Source organism: Oncorhynchus gorbuscha, linkage group LG04 (genome assembly GCF_021184085.1).
Source record: "Oncorhynchus gorbuscha isolate QuinsamMale2020 ecotype Even-year linkage group LG04, OgorEven_v1.0, whole genome shotgun sequence".
Taxonomy (NCBI): domain Eukaryota; kingdom Metazoa; phylum Chordata; class Actinopteri; order Salmoniformes; family Salmonidae; genus Oncorhynchus; species Oncorhynchus gorbuscha.
In genome coordinates this window covers 55,459,902-55,480,613 of record NC_060176.1, presented here as the reverse complement: position 1 = coordinate 55,480,613, position 20,712 = coordinate 55,459,902, and the positions used below count along the sequence as shown (strand labels likewise).

Genomic DNA, 20,712 nt, shown 5'->3' with positions numbered 1-20,712 from the left:
GACCCAAAAGCGACTTAACAGAAACAGAGTTTATTCAAGTCCAAACAGGGAATAACAGAAATCCTCTAGTCTGTAGAGGGGAATAACAGGAGAAGCGGCCACAGACTGCAGGTCGCTTCGGGTAGGCGCAGGCCGTAGTTGACAGAGACACCTGCTCACACGCAGCATCTGATGAAGGCAAAAAAACACGACAGGACAGGGCGATACACAATCACAGCAAAAACACGACAGGACAGGGCGAAACGCAATCACAGCATGGTGAATACTAAACAAGGAACCGACGGGACAGGAACGGAACACAAAGGAATAAATAGGGACTCTAATCAGGGGAAAGGATCGGGAACAGGTGTGGGAAGACTAAATGATGATTAGGGGAATAGGAACAGCTGGGAGCAGGAACGGAACGATAGAGAGAAGAGAGAGCGAGAGAGTGAGAGAGGGAGGGGAGAGAGAGGGATAGAAAGAGGGAAAGAACCAAATAAGACCAGCAGAGGGAAACGAATAGAATGGGGAGCACAGGGACAAGACATGATAATAAATGACAAACATGACAGTACCCCCCCACTCACCGAGCGCCTCCTGGCGCACTCGAGGAGGAATCCTGGCGGCAACGGAGGAAATCATCGATGAGTGAACGGTCCAGCACGTCCCGAGACGGAACCCAACTCCTCTCCTCAGGACCGTAACCCTCCCAATCCACTAAGTATTGGTGACCCCGTCCCCGAGAACGCATGTCCATGATCTTATGTACCTTGTAAATAGGTGCGCTCTCGACAAGGACGGGAGGGGGGGAGGGAAGACGAACGGGGTGCGAAGAAAGGGCTTAACACAGGAGACATGGAAGACAGGATGGACGCGACGAAGATGTCGCGGAAGAAGCAGTCGCACAGCGACAGGATTGACGACCTGGGAGACACGGAACGGACCAATGAACCGCGGAGTCAACTTACGAGAAGCTGTCGTAAGAGGAAGGTTGCGAGTGGAAAGCCACACTCTCTGGCCGCAACAATACCTTGGACTCTTAATCCTGCGTTTATTGGCGGCTCTCACCGTCTGTGGCCTGTAACGGCAAAGTGCAGACCTCACCCTCCTCCAGGTGCGCTCACAACGTTGGACAAACGCTTGAGCGGAGGGAACGCTGGACTCGGCAAGCTGGGATGAGAACAGAGGAGGCTGGTAACCCAGACTACTCTGAAACGGAGATAACCCGGTAGCAGACGAAGGAAGCGAATTGTGAGCGTATTCTGCCCAGGGGAGCTGTTCTGCCCAAGACGCAGGGTTTCTGAAAGAAAGGCTGCGTAGTATGCGACCAATCGTCTGATTGGCCCTCTCTGCTTGACCGTTAGACTGGGGATGAAACCCGGAAGAGAGACTGACGGACGCACCAATCAAACGACAGAACTCCCTCCAAAACTGTGACGTGAATTGCGGGCCTCTGTCTGAAACGGCGTCTAACGGGAGGCCATGAATTCTGAATACATTCTCAATAATGATTTGTGCCGTCTCCTTAGCGGAAGGAAGTTTAGCGAGGGGAATGAAATGTGCCGCCTTAGAGAACCTATCGACAACCGTCAGAATCACAGTCTTCCCCGCAGACAAAGGCAGACCGGTAATGAAGTCTAAGGCAATGTGAGACCATGGTCGAGAAGGAATGGGGAGCGGTCTGAGACGACCGGCAGGAGGAGAGTTACCCGACTTAGTCTGCGCGCAGTCCGAACAAGCAGCCACGAAACGGCGCGTGTCACGCTCCTGAGTCGGCCACCAAAAGCGCTGGCGAATAGACGCAAGAGTGCCTCGAACACCGGGATGACCAGCTAACTTGGCAGAGTGAGCCCACTGAAGAACAGCCAGACGAGTGGAAACAGGAACGAAAAGGAGGTTACTAGGACAAGCGCGCGGCGACGCAGTGTGCGTGAGTGCTTGCTTAACCTGTCTTTCAATTCCCCAGACTGTTAACCCGACAACACGCCCATAAGGAAGAATCCCCTCGGGATCAGTAGAAGCCACAGAAGAACTAAACAGACGGGATAAGGCATCAGGCTTGGTGTTCTTGCTACCCGGACGGTAAGAAATCACAAACTCGAAACGAGCGAAAAACAACGCCCAACGAGCTTGACGGGCATTAAGTCGTTTGGCAGAACGGATGTACTCAAGGTTCTTATGGTCTGTCCAAACGACAAAAGGAACGGTCGCCCCCTCCAACCACTGTCGCCATTCGCCTAGGGCTAAGCGGATAACGATTCTTAACCGTTATGTCATTCAGCCCTCGATAATCCACGCAGGGGGCGCAGAGTACCGTCCTTCTTCTTAACAAAAAAAGAACCCCGCCCCGGCCGGAGAAGAAGAAGGCACTATGGTACCGGCGTCAAGAGACACAGACAAATAATCCTCGAGAGCCTTACGTTCGGGAGCCGACAGAGAGTATAGTCTACCTCGAGGAGGAGTGGTCCCCGGAAGGAGATCAATACTACAATCATACGACCGGTGAGGAGGAAGGGAGTTGGCTCGGGACCGACTGAAGACCGTGCGCAGATCATGATATTCCTCCGGCACTCCTGTCAAATCGCCAGGTTCCTCCTGAGAAGTAGGAACAGAAGAAACGGGAGGGATGGCAGACATTAAACACTTCACATGACAAGAAACGTTCCAGGATAGGATAGAATTACTAGACCAATTAATAGAAGGATTATGACATACTAGCCAGGGATGACCCAAAACAACAGGTGTAAACGGTGAACGGAAAATCAAAAAAGAAATAGTCTCACTGTGGTTACCAGATACTGTGAGGGTTAAAGGTAGTGTCTCAAATCTGATACTGGGAAGATGACTACCATCTAAGGCGAACATGGGCGTAGGCTTCTCTAACTCTCTGAAAGGAATGTCATGTTTCCGAACCCATGCTTCGTCCATGAAACAACCCTCGGCCCCAGAGTCTATCAAGGCACTACATGTAGCACCCGAACCGGTCCAGCGTAGATGGACCGACAAAGTAGTACAGGACTTTGATGGAGAGACTTGAGTAGTTGCGCTCACCTGTAGCCCTCCGCTTACAGATGAGCTCTGGCTTTTACTGGACATGAATTAACAAAATGTCCAGCAACTCCGCAATAGAGGCACAGGCGGTTGGTGATCCTCCGTTCCCTCTCCTTAGTCGAGATGCGAATCCCTCCCAGCTGCATGGGCTCAGTCTCAAAGCCAGAGGAGGGAGATGGTTGCGATGCGGAGCAGGGAAACACCGTTGATGCGAGCTCTCTTCCACGAGCCCGGTGACGAAGATCTACCCGTCGTTCTATGCGGATGGCGAGAGCAATCAAAGAGTCCACATCTGAAGGAACCTCCCGGGAGAGAATCTCATCCTTAACCACTGCGTGGAGTCCCTCCAGAAAACGAGCGAGCAGCGCCGGCTCGTTCCACTCACTAGAGGCAGCAAGAGTGCGAAACTCAATAGAATAATCCGTTATGGACCGTTCACCTTGGCATAAGGAAGCCAGGGCCCTAGAAGCCTCCCCACCAAAAACTGAACGGTCAAAAACCCGAATCATCTCCTCTTTAAAGTTCTGGAACTTGTTAGAGCAATCAGCCCTTGCCTCCCAGATAGCTGTGCCCCATTCTCGAGCCCGGCCAGTAAGGAGTGAAATGACGTAAGCAACCCGAGCTCTCTCTAGAGTATGTGTTGGGTTGGAGAGAGAACACAATCTCACACTGCGTGAGAAAGGAGCGGCACTCAGTGGGCTGCCCGGAGTAGCAAGGTGGGTTATTAACCCTAGGTTCTGGAGGCTCGGCAGGCCAGGAAGTAACAGGTGGCACGAGACGTAGACTCTGGAACTGTCCAGAGAGGTCGGAAACCTGAGCGGCCAGGTTCTCCACGGCATGGCGAGCAGCAGACAATTCCTGCTCGTGTCTGCCGAGCATGGCTCCTTGGATCTCGACGGCAGTGTAACGAGCGTCTGAAGTCGCTGGGTCCATTCCTTGGTCGGTTCCTTCTGTCATGCCGGTGAAAGAGGACCCAAAAGCGACTTAACAGAAACAGAGTTTATTCAAGTCCAAACAGGGAATAACAGAAATCCTCTAGTCTGTAGAGGGGAATAACAGGAGAAGCGGCCACAGACTGCAGGTCGCTTCGGGTAGGCGCAGGCCGTAGTTGACAGAGACACCTGCTCACACGCAGCATCTGATGAAGGCAAAAAACACGACAGGACAGGGCGATACACAATCACAGCAAAAACACGACAGGACAGGGCGAAACGCAATCACAGCATGGTGAATACTAAACAAGGAACCGACGGGACAGGAACGGAACACAAAGGAATAAATAGGGACTCTAATCAGGGGAAAGGATCGGGAACAGGTGTGGGAAGACTAAATGATGATTAGGGGAATAGGAACAGCTGGGAGCAGGAACGGAACGATAGAGAGAAGAGAGAGCGAGAGAGTGAGAGAGGGAGGGGGGAGAGAGAGGGATAGAAAGAGGGAAAGAACCAAATAAGACCAGCAGAGGGAAACGAATAGAATGGGGAGCACAGGGACAAGACATGATAATAAATGACAAACATGACAGAAATAGCTGTTCTATCATTCAGCCTACAGTATCAGCCAATGTGGGGTGTTCATTGTAGGCAAACATTCCTTAATACTTTTGGAAAAAAATATGCAGGGCTTGGCATTAACCTGTTTATCCACTTGTCCTTCAGACAAGGTGTAACGATCGTCGTTGGAATGAGACCAACAGAAAACAATCACCCACAACTAAAATGGGAAAAACAGGCTACCTAAGTATGATTCTTAATCAGAGACAACGAACGACACCTGCCTCTGATTGAGAACCGTACTAGGCCAAACACATAGAAAAAATAACATAGGCTACCCACCCCAACTCACGCCCTGACCAATCTAAAACAAAGACATGACAAAGGAACTAAGGTCAGCACGTGACCCCCCCAAAGGTGCGGACCCCGGCCGCAAAACCTGAACCTATAGGGGAGGGTCTGGGTGGGCGTCTGTCCGCGGTGGCAGCTCTGGCGTGGGATGTGGACCCCACTCCGCCATAGTCTTGGTCCACTTAAGTGGCGCCTTGGGAGCAGCGACCATCGCCGCCGACCTTGGACTGGGGACCCTAGCCGTGGGTCCCGAATGGACGGGAGATTCTGGCAGCTCTGGACTGACGGGCGGCTCCGGCAGCTTCTAACAGACGGCAGAACCTGGAGGGAGGAGACGGAGAGACAGCCTGGTGCGTGGGGCTGCCACTAGACCCACCAGGCTGGGGAGACCTACAGGAGTCCTGGTGCTTAGAAGAGGCACCGGATGGACCGGACTGTGGGGGAGCACTGGAGCCCTGGTGCGCAGCCTTGGCACCACTCCTCCCGGCTCGGATTCTCAATCCGAGCCAACGAACAGCACCTGCCTCTGATTGAGAACCATACTAGGCCAAACACATGGAAAAAATAACATAGACTACCCACCCCAACTTACGCCCTGACCAATCTAAAACAAAGACATAACAAAGGAACTAAGGTCAGAAAGTGACACAAGGAGGTGACTGAAAATGTGCTGTTTAATGCAAGAAGAAACCACTTTACAAAATAAAGTGAATTATTATTCCCATACCATTTTTACAGAAAATCAGACAAATGATGCTACCCTCTGCCTATTGGCTTCTTTAGTCTCAAAGTACAACACTGTCCCTTTAAGACAGAAAAAATGATCTTTACCTGACTCGCTTTTCAAAGATGGATAGAAATGCATACTTTTTGTGCTCTTGTAGGAAGCAACCACTCTCTCATTGCTGATTTATAAATGAGCTATAACTTTGCTAATAACTCACTTACTAGCAAATTCTATGAACAAATGTGCATGCGTGGCTACATGCTGCTCTCGTCTTTGATCTCAAAACAAGATGCATCTACTCGCCACCATTAATGCTGTAAAGACAGTCCGGTTAAAAGTGAATTGCACACATTCATATATGGCAATGGTCTATTTGCATATAAGGATAGTGCAGCTCTGATTTGGTTATGCATCACTGGTCTGTAGAGTATGGTGCTGAGTCGTGCCACTGAAGTGACACAGTCATTTTCTTAACCTTAAACATTCTTGCAATTGACCCTTTCAGAGGGGATGACTGGTCAGACAAAGTGGCGTAGCGCCTCTGTGATTAATGGCATAGTTTTTGGTGGGTTGATTCTAAAAACATGTGTCATGGTCAGTCAACTTACGTCTGTTTCCTTTTGTCATTGACAAACAAGGCTTGGATTTCTCAGCATGCCATGCGATCTTTTCACTCTTTCTTTCCTGGAGTTTTGAAAGGCCTCTGAGCTTCCCACCCTGAAGGGATTGCGTAGTAGAAAGGCATACACAAAGTTTGTTCTGCGCTCTCTTTCCCCATTGGCTGTTTGCGTAGTAATTCAATTCAGATGTGCAGGATCCAAAAACATGTTTGCTTGAATGAAATCCACCCCTACACCCACATAGACCAAGGAGTGTGGTTTTCTTAGCAGTGTTCCAAGTTTAATGGCCCAGTGAGGTACTGCCACCTCGGCCTACTTCACCTCATACCGCTTAACAGACAGCGACCTTGTCTCTGCACTGGCTCGGCAACTTTTCTTCCTGTTACCGTGTCGACTCAAATCTAATATCATTAGTCAGTGTTGCCACACGCCATTTGTGAAGGCATTGTGTTTTGGTACAGTGGATTGGGCAGTTTTCAACATGTAGGCAGGTCAATGCAGAGCCCATCTGGCTCCAGATTGCAACATATCTTATGTTCCTTGCCCATGTGATCATGAAGCCAAGCATGTGAAGCTGTCATGGGTAGGAGGGTTATTAGAGGATGAATAGAGGTATTGATGGGCTAGAGTCTATTGACCTAGTGTCTATTGACACACCTGGAATCTAATGCTGCGTTTAGACGAGGGATGCAAAAACTACCTGTTGGCAAAGCGGGACAAGAAAGCAAGAAAGAGGGCGACAGCAAAAGCAAGCCAGCGCGACAGTATGTGTTGCTACGGAGATTTCCGTAAACAAACAGTGCAAATCAACATCCGGTAGAAAAGAAATGCTGCGGCAGACGGCAGAGCTTTAAATATTTGAACTCTGGCGGCAAGTCTCGTCTTCCGCCGCCATCCTCCACAGCATTTACATTCGGGGTCTCATTGAAAAGAATGACATCTGGTTTGCTGTCTACCTCGTACCATCTAAACGCAGCATAGGAAGAAAACAAATCCCCATCAAAATCTGTCCGTTTAAGCTAGAAATACAGTGTCTAGCTTTTTGAATGGGCTGCGTCTCAATCAGCTGCATCCCCACATGTCGCCCTGCATTGGAAAGTGGCAGAGCTACAGCGCTGTTTGTCAGACCAGGAGACTTCTTGGTCTTCTCACAAAAAGCACTGTAGCATTTAAACGGTTTGGTCATCAAACTAATATGATCACTCTATCGAAAGGGAAGACTCTCACAAACACGGTGGTGTTCTCTGTTTTGCTCTTACAAGCCCCACGGGACTCATCTGAAGATGCTAATGTTGATGTCCCAACATTTGTCTGTTGCTTCCAAACCGTTTGGGCTACAAACTAATATGACCCCACTGTAGAAAGGGGAGACACTCTTGGACACAATGGTGTAGTAACCAAAACCGTGTTAAACAATTCAAAATATATTTTCTATTTGAGATTCTTCAAAGTAGCCACCCTTTGACTTGATGACAGCTTTACACACTATTGGCATTCTTTCAACCAGCTTCATGAGGTAGTCACCTGGAATGCATTTCAATTAACAGGTGTGCCCTGTTAAAAGATAATGCGTTTGTGCCAATCAGCTGTGTTGTGACAAGGTAGGGGTGGTATACAGAAGATAAACCCTATTTGGTAAAAGACCAAGTCCATATTATGGCAAGAACAGCTCAAATAAGCAAAGAGAAATAACAGTCCATCATTACATTAAGACATGAAGGTCCGTCAATATGTAAAATGTCAAGAACTTTGAAAGTTCCTTCAAGTGCAGTCGCAAAAACCACCAAGTGCTATGATGAAACTGGCTCTCATGAGGATTTGTGATGGTGTGGGGGTGCTGGTGACACTGTCTGTGATTTATTTAGAATTCAAAGCACACTTAACCAGCATGGCTACCACAGCATTCTACAGCGATACGCCATCCCATCTGGTTTGCGCTTCGTGGGGCTAATCATTTGTTTTGCAACAGTACCCAAATGACCCAAAACAGGCTGTGTAAGGACTATTTGATTCAAGAAGGAGAGCGTTGGAGTGCTGCATCAGATGACCTGGCCTTCACAATCACCTGACCTCAACCCAATTGAGATGGTTTGGGATGAGTTGGACTGCAGAGGAAAGGAAAAGCAGCCAACAAGTGCTCAGCATATGTGGGAACTCCTTCAAGACGGTTGGAAAAGCATCCCTCATGAAGCTGGTTGAGAGAATGCCAAGAGTGTGCAAAGCTGTCATCAAGGCAAAGGGTGGCTACTTTGAAGAATCTCAAATAGAAAATATTTTTGGATTTGTTTAACACTTTTTTTGGTTACTACATGAATCCATATGTGTTATTTCACAGCTTTGATGTTTTCTATTATTCTACAATGTATAAAATAGTAAAAAATAAAGAAAAACCCTTTAATGAGTAGGTGTGTCCAAACTTCTGACTGGTACTGTATTTTTCCTGAGTTTTATAATATCTCCTAGATATAGGACAGACACTTCAAAACCTTTTTCTTTATGATGTATTATTTTGACTGTCAATTTTTAAATTCATTAATGTATTAATCTATGGGCTATAGTAGTAAATGCCAAATTCAATATTTTATCAAATTTAATGTTTTTGCGGCCTACTTAAAGGGGTCCTAAAATTCAAAATCAAATGGCTAAATGATCCATGGTATGACCTTCATAAAACAATTCCACATGTCGGCTTAGAACCCCCCCCCCCCCCCCAACATCTTAAACTAACTTAATCAGTATTTTTTTAAAATCACTTTTACATGTTAAGATGACTTGTTGTGGGAATTTCACATTTACTAACTGGTAATTACTGTTGAACTGCATTCCAGCTGAACGTTTAGGTGACAGACTGAAGAAGTGTAATACCATTGCCTTCATTTTTAAAAGTTTTCTTATTTAATTGTAGCCACTCATAATATTCAGATCTAGTGGGAGGGACTTACTTACTTTTCAGTCAGTACCTAATAAGCCAGTAGAAGTTGATGAGGTAACCATCTATGTCCCTTAAGGTAGACCAAAGAGGGACCTCTCCTCTGGAGATGGTTTAAGCAGGTAGGCTGCTGGCCAAAAAGGTTTTGCATGTGAACAGCCCACACCTACAGTACATATTTCTGTTCCACACATTTTTTGGCAACACTTTACTAAAATGCAGAGTCTGGTATCCATGTTGAAGCTGGCGCTGTTAAACTTAAAAATCCGTTCGAAGTGAACACGTGATTGGTGTATTCCAAAGTACAAATTATTAATGCCGATCATTTCCAATTCTCACTGAAGTGCTTCCCAAAATGTGTTGGCACTCAGGTCCAGAGGTCTCAAACAGCATCCACAATATAGGAGAAATTTTATCACATTGTACATGAAGTAGAACAACAAAGCCTGCCTAAAGTATACATGACATTTGAGCACTGGGTTTTCTACATAATGCAATAATGCTTTATGCAACCATCATATAATATGAAAGCTTTATCCGTATCATGGGTTCTTTGTTTGTTTACACCTAATGTGCACTTTGAACAAATGTATACTTCACCTTTTACAAGGCGTTAAACATTTTAAGTTAATTTTCTCGTTTCGCTTTGCATATTATCCTCGTCACAACTGGCATTTCTGAAATCAAAGCAGGCTTTGGGAGCAGGAGAAACAAGTTTGCTGAGACTTAAAAAAGGGGAAAGGTTGGAACTGATATAAAAAAGGGCAGAAAAAGCATGCCTGATATTTGGAACAATTCTAAGCAGCGTGAAGTAAGAGAGCGTACAGACGTCTCAATGCAAACCTTGTTCCCTCCTGGACCTCATTGGTTAGACGAGAGGTTGAGAAGGAGTTGGGGAGGGATACTGAAGAAAGGTTAGGTCTGGAGGAACAAGATTCCTTTCTCCCCCCCACCGCTGACCCTCCCATGTGACGAGTTGGGCCAACAAGCGTTCCATTGAGCGGGGCAGCCAGGGGAAATGACTGAGGCTGAACGCTGCCTAATGAAAGTAGAGACTCTGGTTATTATTATCATCATCATCATCCTCCTGGCTGTCCTGGCCAGCTCTAGTGCAGTTAGCTAGCAGACTATTGGTGATCTGGAGTTTCTCTGGCACCACACAGCTCTATTAAAAAAGCTGAAATAACAATGAGTCTGCTCCAGAAAACTTCTTGAAGTGTATTTCCCAACTCCCATTGTGATTTATGCTGTATTGTGAGTGCTTTGAGTGTATATAGGAATTTATTCCCATAGACCATAAAGATGGATCTAATACCAGTGTAGTGTACTCAGACCAAATCAATGAGAGATCCTAAAAATGTGTATAGGGGTAACATGGGTGAGTTAGCGGCGTGAGATACGGGATCCAGTCATGTGTATGGGCATTGAAGTACCTAGAGTACTTACAGGTGTGACTTTTGGATATTGGGCCCTGTTGTTTTGCCTGTTAGGCTGAACAAACAGTTCTCTCCGCCACTACATGGCCGTAATGGTGTTGGCATGTATCCGCAGGCTTTCACTGTGCCTTGGTGGGGATCCAGATTGCATCATAGGGCCCGTCACACGCACTGCCACAGCCTGTTTTGTTTACCAGGGAGGAAGAGCGACAGGCAGACACAGACAAAGGGGCTCACCATCACCTTTACACACATGACTCAGTGCCACGGTGACTACCAACAGCATACAGGGTATTCAGAAAGTATTCAGACCCATTGACCCTTTTTCAACATTTTGTTACGTCACAGCATGATTCTAAAATCGCTGAAATGATTTATTTTCCTCATCAATCTACACACAATACCCCATAATAACAATGAGAAAACAACAAGTGTCTGTCCTATATCTAGGAGATATTATACAACTCGGGAAATATACAGTACCGGTCAGAAGTTTGGACACACATACTCATTCAAGGGTTTTTCTTTATTTTTTAAAACTATTTTATACATTGTAGATTAATAGTGAAGACATCAAAGCTATGAAATAACACATATGGAATCTTGTAGTAACTAAAAAAGTGTTAAACAAATCAAAATATATTTTCTATTTGAGATTCTTCAAAGTAGCCACCGTTTGCCTTGATGACAGCTTTGCACACTCTTGGCATTCTCTCAACCAGCTTCACCTGGAATTAATTTCCAACCGTCTTGAAGGCTGCTTTTCCTTTACTCTGCAGTCCAACTCATCCCAAACTATCTAAATTGGGTTGAGGTTGGGTGATTGTGGAGGCCAGGTCATCTGATGCAGCACTCATCACTCTCCTTCTTGGTCAAATAGCCATTACACAGCCTGAAGGTGTGCTGGATCATTGTCCTGTTGAAAAACAAATGATAGCCCTACGAAGCGCAAACTAGATGGGACGGTGTATCGCTGCAGAATGCTGTGGTAGACATGCAGGTTAAGTGTGCCCTGAATTCTAAATAAATCACAGGCGGGATTACCAGCAAAGCACCATCACTCCTCCTCCATGCTTCACAGTAGAAACCACACATTCAGAGATCATCCATTCACCTACTCTGTGTCTCACAAAGACATGGTGGTTGGAACCAAAAAAATCACAAATTTGGACTCATCAGACCAAAGGAAAGATTTCCACCGGTCTAATGTCCATTGTGTGTGTTTCTTGGTCCAAGCAAGTCTCTTCTTCTAATTAGTGTCCTTTAGTAGTGGTTTCTTTGCAGAAATTAAACCATGAAGGCCTTATTCATGTAGTCTCCTCTGAACAGTTGATGTTGAGATGTGTCTGTTACTTGAACTCTGAAGCATTTATTTGGGCTGCAATTTCTGATGCTGGTAACTCTAATGACCTCATCCTCTTTAGCAGAGCTAACTCTGAGTCTTCCTTTCCTGTGGCGGTCCTCATGAGAGTCAGTTTCATCATAGCACTTGATGAAACTTTCAAAGTTCTTGACATTTTCCTGATTGTCTGACCTTCATGTCTTAAGGTAATGATGGACTGTTATTTCTCTTTGCTTATTTGAGCTGTTCTTGCCATAATATGGACATGGTCTTTTACCAAATAGGGTTATCTTCTGTAAACCACCTCTACCTTGACAGAACACAACTGATTAGCTCAAACGCATTAACTTTTAACAAAACACTTTTTTGGTTACAACATCATTCCATGTGTTATTTCATAGCTTTGATGTATTCTATTATTCTACAATGTAGAAAATAGTAAATAAAGAGAAACCCTTGAATGAGTAGGTGTGTCCAAACTTTTGACTGGTACTGTATGTAAGGTCCCACAGTGCTCCAAGACAGGATTATGTCGAGGCATAGATTTGGGGAAGGGTACCAAAAAATGCAGTTGAAGGTCCCCAAGAACACAGCGACCTCCGTCATTCTTAATTGTAAGAAGTTCGGAACTACCAAGACTCTTACTAGAGCTGGGCGCCCATCCAAACAGAGCAATCGGGGGAGAAGGACCTTGGTCAGGGAGGTGACCAAGAACCCGATGGTCACTCTGACATAGCTCCAGAGTTCCTCTGTGGAGATAAGAGAACATCCCAGAAGCACAACCATTTCAGCAGCACTCCACCATTCAGGCCTTTATGGAAGAGTGGTCAGACTGAACCCTGTAAAAGGCACATGACAGCCCGCTTGGAGTTTGCCAAAATGCACCTAAAGGACTCTTAGACCATTAGAAACAAGGTTCTCTGGTCTTATGAAACCAAGATTGAACACTTTGGCCTGAATGCCAAGCGTCACGTCTGGAGGAAACCTGGCACCATTCCTACGGTGAAGCATGGTGGTGGCAGCATCATGCTTTGAGGATGTTTATCAGCGGTAGGGAATGGGAGACTAGTCAGGATCGAGGGAAAGATGAACGGAGCAAAGTACAGAGAGATCCTTGGTGAAAACATGCTCCAGAGCGCTCAGGACCTCAGACTGGGGTGAAGGTTCACCTTCCAACAGGACAACGACCCTAAGCACACAACCAAGACGCAGGAGTGGCTTCGGGACAAGTCTCTGAATGTCCTTGAGTGGCTCAGCCATAGCCCTGACTTGAACCTGATCGAACATCTCTGGAGAGACCTGAAAATCGCTGTGCAGCAATGCTCCCCATCCAACCTGACAGATCTTGAGAGGATCTATAGAGAGGAATGGGGGAAACTCCCAAATACTGTTGTGCCAAGCTTGTAACGTCATACCTAAGATAACTCGAGGCTGTAATAGCATTCACAGGTGCTTCAAAGGGTCTGAATACTTACGTAAATGGAAAAAGTTGAGGGGTCTGAATACTTTCCGAATGCACTGTACCTTCATGCTCACTGGCTCCATGATGGATTTGGAACATTATGATGCAGAAGGCTATACATGTATGTCAATGAATATGTCAAACATCATGCACAACGTGTTACAAATGCCAGACTGTGTTATCTGTAAGTTATGAATGAGACAATTTCTGTGAGAGTGTTTGGAGACCCAGGAATACCAGTAAACCCCTGCTCTAACCGATCCTCTCTTTCCCATGTCTAAAGTCCCTCTGTGTGTTCCTCTTGTCTCTCCTACAGTCCAACAAGGTCCCAGTGGTGCAGCATGCTCACCACGTCCATCCGCTGACCCCCCTCATCACCTACAGCAACGAACACTTCTCCCCCGGAACCCCTCCCTCACACCTCTCCCCGGAGATCCTTGACCCAAAGACAGGTACACACACAACCTCATGGAATATCATGTTGCTGCCTAATACCGCCTCTGATCCAAAAGCATTGCATGGCTTGTATTCAACTTTAACTGAGGTATGTCTGACTTTATCATTGGCTAATTTCTTAGATAAAATAACCTTGACTGTAACTAGTATAATGACCTAAATGCTTAAACTGTCCCCTTTTGTGTTCCCTTCAGGCATTCCTCGGACTCCCCACCCATCAGAGCTCTCTCCATACTACCCCCTGTCTCCAGGTGCAGTGGGACAGATCCCTCATCCTCTGGGCTGGCTGGTGCCACAGTGAGTAACACACAGCATTAAATCATACAGTCCAAATCTCATATTGAAGTTGAAGTCGGAAGTTTACATGCACTTAGGTTGGCGTCATTAAAACTCGTTTTTCAACCACTCCACAAATTTCTTGTTAACAAACTATAGTTTTGCCAGGCGGTTAGGACATCTACTTTGTGCATGACACAAGTCATTTTTCCAATAATTGTTTACAGACAGATTATTTCACTTAAAATTCATTGTATCACAATTCCAGTAGGTCAGAAGTTTACATACACTAAGTTGAATGTGCCTTTAAACCGCTTGGAAAATTCCAGAAAATGATGCCATGGCTTTAGAAGCTTCTGATAGGCTAATTGACATAATTTGAGTGTGCCTGTGGATGTATTTCAAGGGCTACCTTCAAACCTTGACATCATGGGTAAATCAAAAGAAATCTGCCAAGACCTCAGAAAAACAAGTAGGCCTCCACAAGTCTGGTTCATCCTTGGGAGCAATTTCCAAATGCCTGAAGGTACCACGTTTATATGTACAAACAATAGTATGCAAGTATAAACACCACGGGACCACGCAGCCGTCATACTGCTCAGGGAGGAGACGTGTTCTTTCTCCTAGAGGTGAACGTACGTTGGTGCGAAAAGTGCAAATCAATCCCAGAACAGCAGCAAAGGACCTTGTGAAGATGCTGGAGGAAACAGGTACAAAAGTATCTACATCCACAGTAAAATGAGTCCTATATCGACATAACCTGAAAGGCCGCTTAACAAGGAAAAGCCACTGCTCCAAAACCAGCCAGACTACATTTTGCAACTGCAAATGAGGACAACGATTGTACTTTTTGGAGAAATATCCTCTGGTCTAATGAAACAACTGTTTGGCCATAGTGACCATCGTTATATTTGGATGAAAAGGGGGAGACTTGCAAGCTGAAGAACACCATGTCAACTGTGAAGCACAGGGGTGGCAGCATCATGTTGTGGGGGTGCTTTGCTGCAGAAGGGGCTGCTGCACTTCACAAAATCAATGGCATCATGAGGAGGAAAATTATGTGGATATATTGAAGCAACATCCCAAGACATCAGTCAGGAAGTTAAAGCTTGGTCGCAAATGGGTCTTCCAAATGGACAATGACCCCAAGCATACTTCCAAAGTTGTGGCTAAATTGCTTAAGGACAACAAAGTCAAGGTATTGGAGTGGCCATCACAAAGCCCTGACCTCAGTCCTATAGAAAATGTGTGGGCAGAACTGAACAGTCGTGTGCGAGCAAGGAGGCATACAAACCTGACTCAGTTACACCAGCTCTGTCAGGATGAATGGGCCACAATTCACCCAACTTATTTTGGGAAGCTTGTGGAAGGGTACCCAAAACGTTTGACCCAAGTTAAACAATTTAATGGCAAAGCTACCAAATACTAATTGAGTGTATGTAAACTTCTGAAAAGCTGAAATAAATCATTCTCTGTACAATTATTCTGACATTTGACGTTCTTAAAATAAAGTGGTGATCCTAACTGACCTAAAACAGGGAATTTGTACTTGGATTAAATATCAGGAATTGTGAAAAACCAAGTTCTTAAATGTATTTGGCTAAGGTGTATGTAAACTTCCGACTTCAACTATAGTATAGGAGAAACATTGACTACAATCTGATGCATTTCTTAAACTTTAAAGCACGTTCTGATATTCAAAATATTAAAACACTGTCATATTTGAGATATTTACGATAAATACTTCACATTCGATGGGTTTTGCCATGGGTCTTGTAATCAATTTGAATGGTGCTGTTCCTCACGCAGGGGATTGCAGTTGATGAGGGCTGGATTAGTACTGCTGCGTTCTCTCTCAGCTGTGTCGGATCCTCTTCTCACTGTTGCCTCCCTCTCGTTCTCTCATTCTCAGGCAGGGCCAGCACATGTACTCTATCCCCCCAGGGGGGTTCCGGCACCCCTATCCCGCCCTCGCAATGAATGCGTCCATGTCCAGGTGAGTGGATCTCTCTGCTTTTTGTCACCCAGTCTCACCCCTAACCCTCCCTAAAAATTGAGATATTCAATATCTAGTGGTTACATTACACTCTGTAGTCATGTTTCTGATCTTGTCATTGCTCATTAGTTTATAACAGTATTAGGACATGGGTAACCAACCATGGACAGCCAGTGGGGTAGGGACTACAAAGGAATGTGGGGGGCTAAGTCTTCTAAAGATGAGATCAGCCTTCCTTCCAAAGAGAAAGCGAACAGACTATTGGCATTCAAAACCTTACCCGGTAGACAGCACTGTCTTTTCTCGCTCAGGCCAATGTTCTGAGTTGCTCTGTTACACACACACACACACACACAAAGATGAAAGGGCTAAGAATCGATTAGGACAAATCAAAGCTAATCTGAACCGACAACTCCCATCTGATTTAACTCTCTGCCCTCTGTCAAAATGTGAAAGATTTGTAGCGAGCCTTCCGGTGCTAGTATGGGATGAAATATTCATCAGGGTCTCAATGGGATCAATAGTACTCTCAGTTCCTGCCACATTGTTACAAAGTTTGTCTTACCATCCGCCCCCCTTGAACAAGACATGATACGTGTGTCAGGTAATACTTGACAGTTTCGTCACAAGTATATTACTTTATGTACGGTATCTCATACAGTATGTAGCAAAATGTCTGCTTGACTTTTTATGTTTTATATTTTCTTTTCCTCATTGTTTTTTGGGGCTGCTGGGATGGTAATGGTTGAAAGAGGCCCGCCCCTCTTACGTATGAGATTATAGTTTTAAGTCAAAAAATATTGGAGAGAATATTTTCATAAGATTTACCCTATGGGGTTATCCTCAATTTGACTTGTTACTGTTGTAGGGATACTTCAGGATTTTGGCAAGAATCCCTTTATCTACTTCCCTGGAGACAGATGAACTTGTGGATACCATTTGTCTGGGTGCAGTTTGATGGAAGTTGCTAACTAACGTTTGCGCAATTGCTAACTAGCATTATCGCAATGACTGGAAGTCTATGGGAACCGCTCGGAAAACTCCCTCGAACGTCCTTCATACTGGACTCGGAGACATTAAAATGGTATCCACAAGTTCACCTGACTCTGGGGAAGTAAAGCAAGGAAAGCATCTGTGCACACTCACAAACTTACGGTACAAGGCTATAGTAAATCATGGACCATATCTGTCTTAAATGTTATGAGATTTTTATGAAACATGAAAGGATTTTCCATTCAATCATATATTTAACAGGAATGCGTGGCAGAGGAGCACAGACCTTAATTCCCCCCTTTGTCCGTGTACAATGTACCATTGTGTTGTGTTAGCACCACTCTCATTTTCCGACAGTTATCTGAATGTTCTGTTCTGGTAGCTGTGAAAGTCCCTCCATGGTTTGGAACACAGGGAGGGAAGTGGTTTCAGGTGTCAGGGCCCCTTGGTCACCATGGTTACCACACACTCCACTTTTCTCCAGGCATGGTCGGATAAAGGGGTTTTTGAGCCTTTATTCGAAGAAGAAGAAAAATATGTAGCTAACTTTGGACATTACTTTAGTCTAGACTCCAGACAGTCAAAGCAGTCGAAATTGACTTGACAGGCCAGACAAAAAGTGCCTGTGAAAAGTTTAACAGGTGTTTTGTCTTTGTTGTTTTCCAGCTTGGTGTCTAGCCGTTTCTCCCCCCACATGATGCCCCACCACCCTCACGGCATGCACCAGACTGGTATCCCTCATCCTGCTATCGTATCACCAGCCATCAAGCAGGAGCCCAACAGTCATGACCACATGAGCCCCTCTATGCATTCGTAAGGACCATTAACTAACAGATTCTTCACATTTACTTATTGCCAAACATATACACTCTTTATACTCTGATCTTATTCAAATGGATGATTGACTGAGTATCCAGTCTCTATTCATAGTTCCATTTAAAGGGCCAGGATTCAAGAATATCCTGACCTTTGTAATGGGTCAGCCAGGTCTTCTGGAAGTGAATCAGACCTCACACAAAAGGAATATTTTAAGTGACATTTGAATGTGTGTTTTGTTGTCTCAGCAGGAAGTCTCCGGGCCCAGCGAAGAAGGAGGAAGACAAGAAGCCTCATATCAAGAAGCCTCTGAATGCCTTCATGCTGTACATGAAGGAGATGAGGGCCAAGGTGGTGGCTGAGTGCACTCTGAAGGAGAGCGCTGCCATCAACCAGATACTGGGTCGAAGGGTGAGCACAGCACACAGCCTGACCACACAAACACACACACACACACACAACAGTTTGGGAATGTGTTTGTGGATGTAAATTCTGTACATGCTTCAACTAGTTCTCTGACTTTTGTCATGTTTGTGTTCAGTGGCACTCACTTTCGAGAGAAGAGCAAGCCAAATACTATGAGCTGGCAAGGAAAGAGAGGCAACTCCACTCCCAACTCTACCCAGGCTGGTCAGCACGAGATAACTATGTGAGTAGGACATCTTTCCATGGATCTTTTAACAATGAGGGAACTGTGGGTTGCTTAAGTGCCCCCTCATTTCCACTTGGTTTAAAAATGATTCAATACTGTATCTGTAATAATAGCTGTACTGTTGTTCTCATACACTGAAGTTGTATGAGGTAGTGCTGAAGCATGTTGCTGTCACTTGGATAGAGACCAGTTTTTTTTCTAAACACGTTGTTTTGTTTATCTGCTCAGGGAAAGCGGAAAAAGAGGAAGAGAGATAATAAGCCAGACTCAACACCAGAGGGTAAGGGGCCCTTTTCTCTCTGTCCTTCTCTTGGACCGTACTTCTCGATTTAGGGCAGAAAGAGGCCTGTGTGAAATAGTACCTCAAGCTTCACTTTGCTGGTCATGTGACTTGGCAGTGGTCCAATACAACATGCAATAACACCTTTTTATGTTTTTGACTTCAGTTTTTTCCTTCTTTACTAACTCCTCTATTCCCTCTATACTTTAACAAGCAGCATATGAGGTTCAGTGCTAATAGTGACGTTGTGGCAGGTATGTCTGCTGTTATGAACCAGTGTGGCTGAACTGCAGGCCACTGCTCTCCACTCCACCCACAGTGGTTTGGTCTGTTGCAGCACAACACTCAAACCTCATTTACATGCAGGCATTTAACGTGTCATCGACTTTGTTTATATGATCACAGATGGTTTTTTCCGGCCGATTTGTTTTATTTATAAAATCATATGCCATTTTGTTGTTAATTTCACTTCTGCAACTTCACCTTTTTTAAAATAAATTAATTCAAGTTTATCTGTTTGTCCGAGACCTTTTGGTTTTCCATGTTCTGTACATTGTCTGTGAATGTTTTTTATTTTTTGGCCAGCTATCATGTGTACAAGTAAATGGGCACTGTTGAAGGACACGATTGTTGGCTTTTTTAACAGCAATATTGAAGAAGCCCCTCCCTTTTGTTTACCCAGACTTCTCAATCAGGAACAAGAATCAGTGTGTGCAGTACCTACCCTCAGAGAAGATGTGTGACAGCCCTGCCTCGTCTCACGGCAGCATGCTGGATTCTCCAGCCACACCCTCTGCAGCTCTGGCCTCCCCGGCTGCGCCCGCCGCCACCCACTCAGAGCAGGCCCAGCCACTGTCCCTCACCACCAAACCAGAGGGACGCCTGCACCATCATTTCCTAACTGGCAAGCCCTCTGGATCTGCTTCTTCTTCGTCATCTTCATCTTCTTCCTCTTCCTCCTCGTCCCACCCAAGCATCTCTATCCCTATTGGTACTTCAGGCAGCCACTCCAGCCACTCCGCACCAATTTTCTCTCGGCCAATCCCATTCAGCTCCCTACACCACTCGATGCTCTCCCCGCCCTCTCCTTTCCATCAAGCAGCCCTGCATTCCCATCATGCCCTGTTCCAGTCACAGCCCCTCTCCTTGGTAACCAAATCGTCTGACTAAATATACAAAAGCAATTCCTTTCTCTTTTATTGTGCTGTATATTGCTTTTACTTTTCAAAAAATAGATATTAGAACAACTTTTTTTAAATGATGAAAAGGAAGAAATATTATTGGTCAATATTTGATCCCGTCCTTTTCTACTCTCAATGAAACAAAGTGTATTTTTTTGTAAAGTTTACTACAGAACTGGTTTCTCTTTTTGATGCATTTATCCAATGAACCAGTTGTATAAAATAACCCATGTATAAAATGTTTAAGAAAAAACAAGGAAAAGAAAAAACACCCTCTTCTTTTAACCAAAACCTGATTTAATGTTAGTATTGAGTTTAATTCATAGTTTTTGCCAATTATTTCAGTAATTTCAACGATCCCTTTTAAATTCCCAAGTGTGTGACCTTCCTTTTGACATGTTAAATAAACCTTTGAGATTGTTTCTTAGAAATGCCTGCTTCTCTTTTCTTCCATGCACTCTGCAAGATGAGTGTTATTTTCATCACTCTCTGATCATGCGCATTCCTTTGAATATGAATCAATAACATAATTGTTACATTTATATGAATTTTGAAACAATGTACATATTTCCTACAGATTCAAACCGGTAGATGTAAATACAGGTGCAAATGCAAAGTTGGAAGGAACCTATTTGCTGGGAGTTTTAAAACTTAACAGCTGATGGAGGC

General features: G+C 45.0%; 1 protein-coding gene across 2 annotated transcripts in view; it reads left to right on the top strand.

The window, feature by feature from the left end:
• Positions 1-20,464, top strand: part of LOC124034311 (transcription factor 7-like 1-B) — a 54,551-nt gene extending 34,087 nt beyond the window's left edge. The window contains exons 5-12 of one of the 2 annotated variants that reach the window (XM_046347325.1): positions 13,710-13,845; positions 14,044-14,146; positions 16,038-16,121; positions 17,781-17,927; positions 18,182-18,341; positions 18,472-18,579; positions 18,811-18,862; positions 19,545-20,464. In XM_046347325.1, the coding sequence (XP_046203281.1) occupies positions 13,710-13,845; positions 14,044-14,146; positions 16,038-16,121; positions 17,781-17,927; positions 18,182-18,341; positions 18,472-18,579; positions 18,811-18,862; positions 19,545-20,032 (1,278 nt within the window). In that variant the 3' untranslated portion in view covers positions 20,033-20,464. Of the gene's footprint in view, positions 1-13,709; positions 13,846-14,043; positions 14,147-16,037; positions 16,122-17,780; positions 17,928-18,178; positions 18,342-18,471; positions 18,580-18,810; positions 18,863-19,544 lie in introns of both variants that reach the window. The other variant, XM_046347324.1, reaches the window with a different exon arrangement.
• The last annotated feature ends 248 nt before the right edge of the window (positions 20,465-20,712 follow it).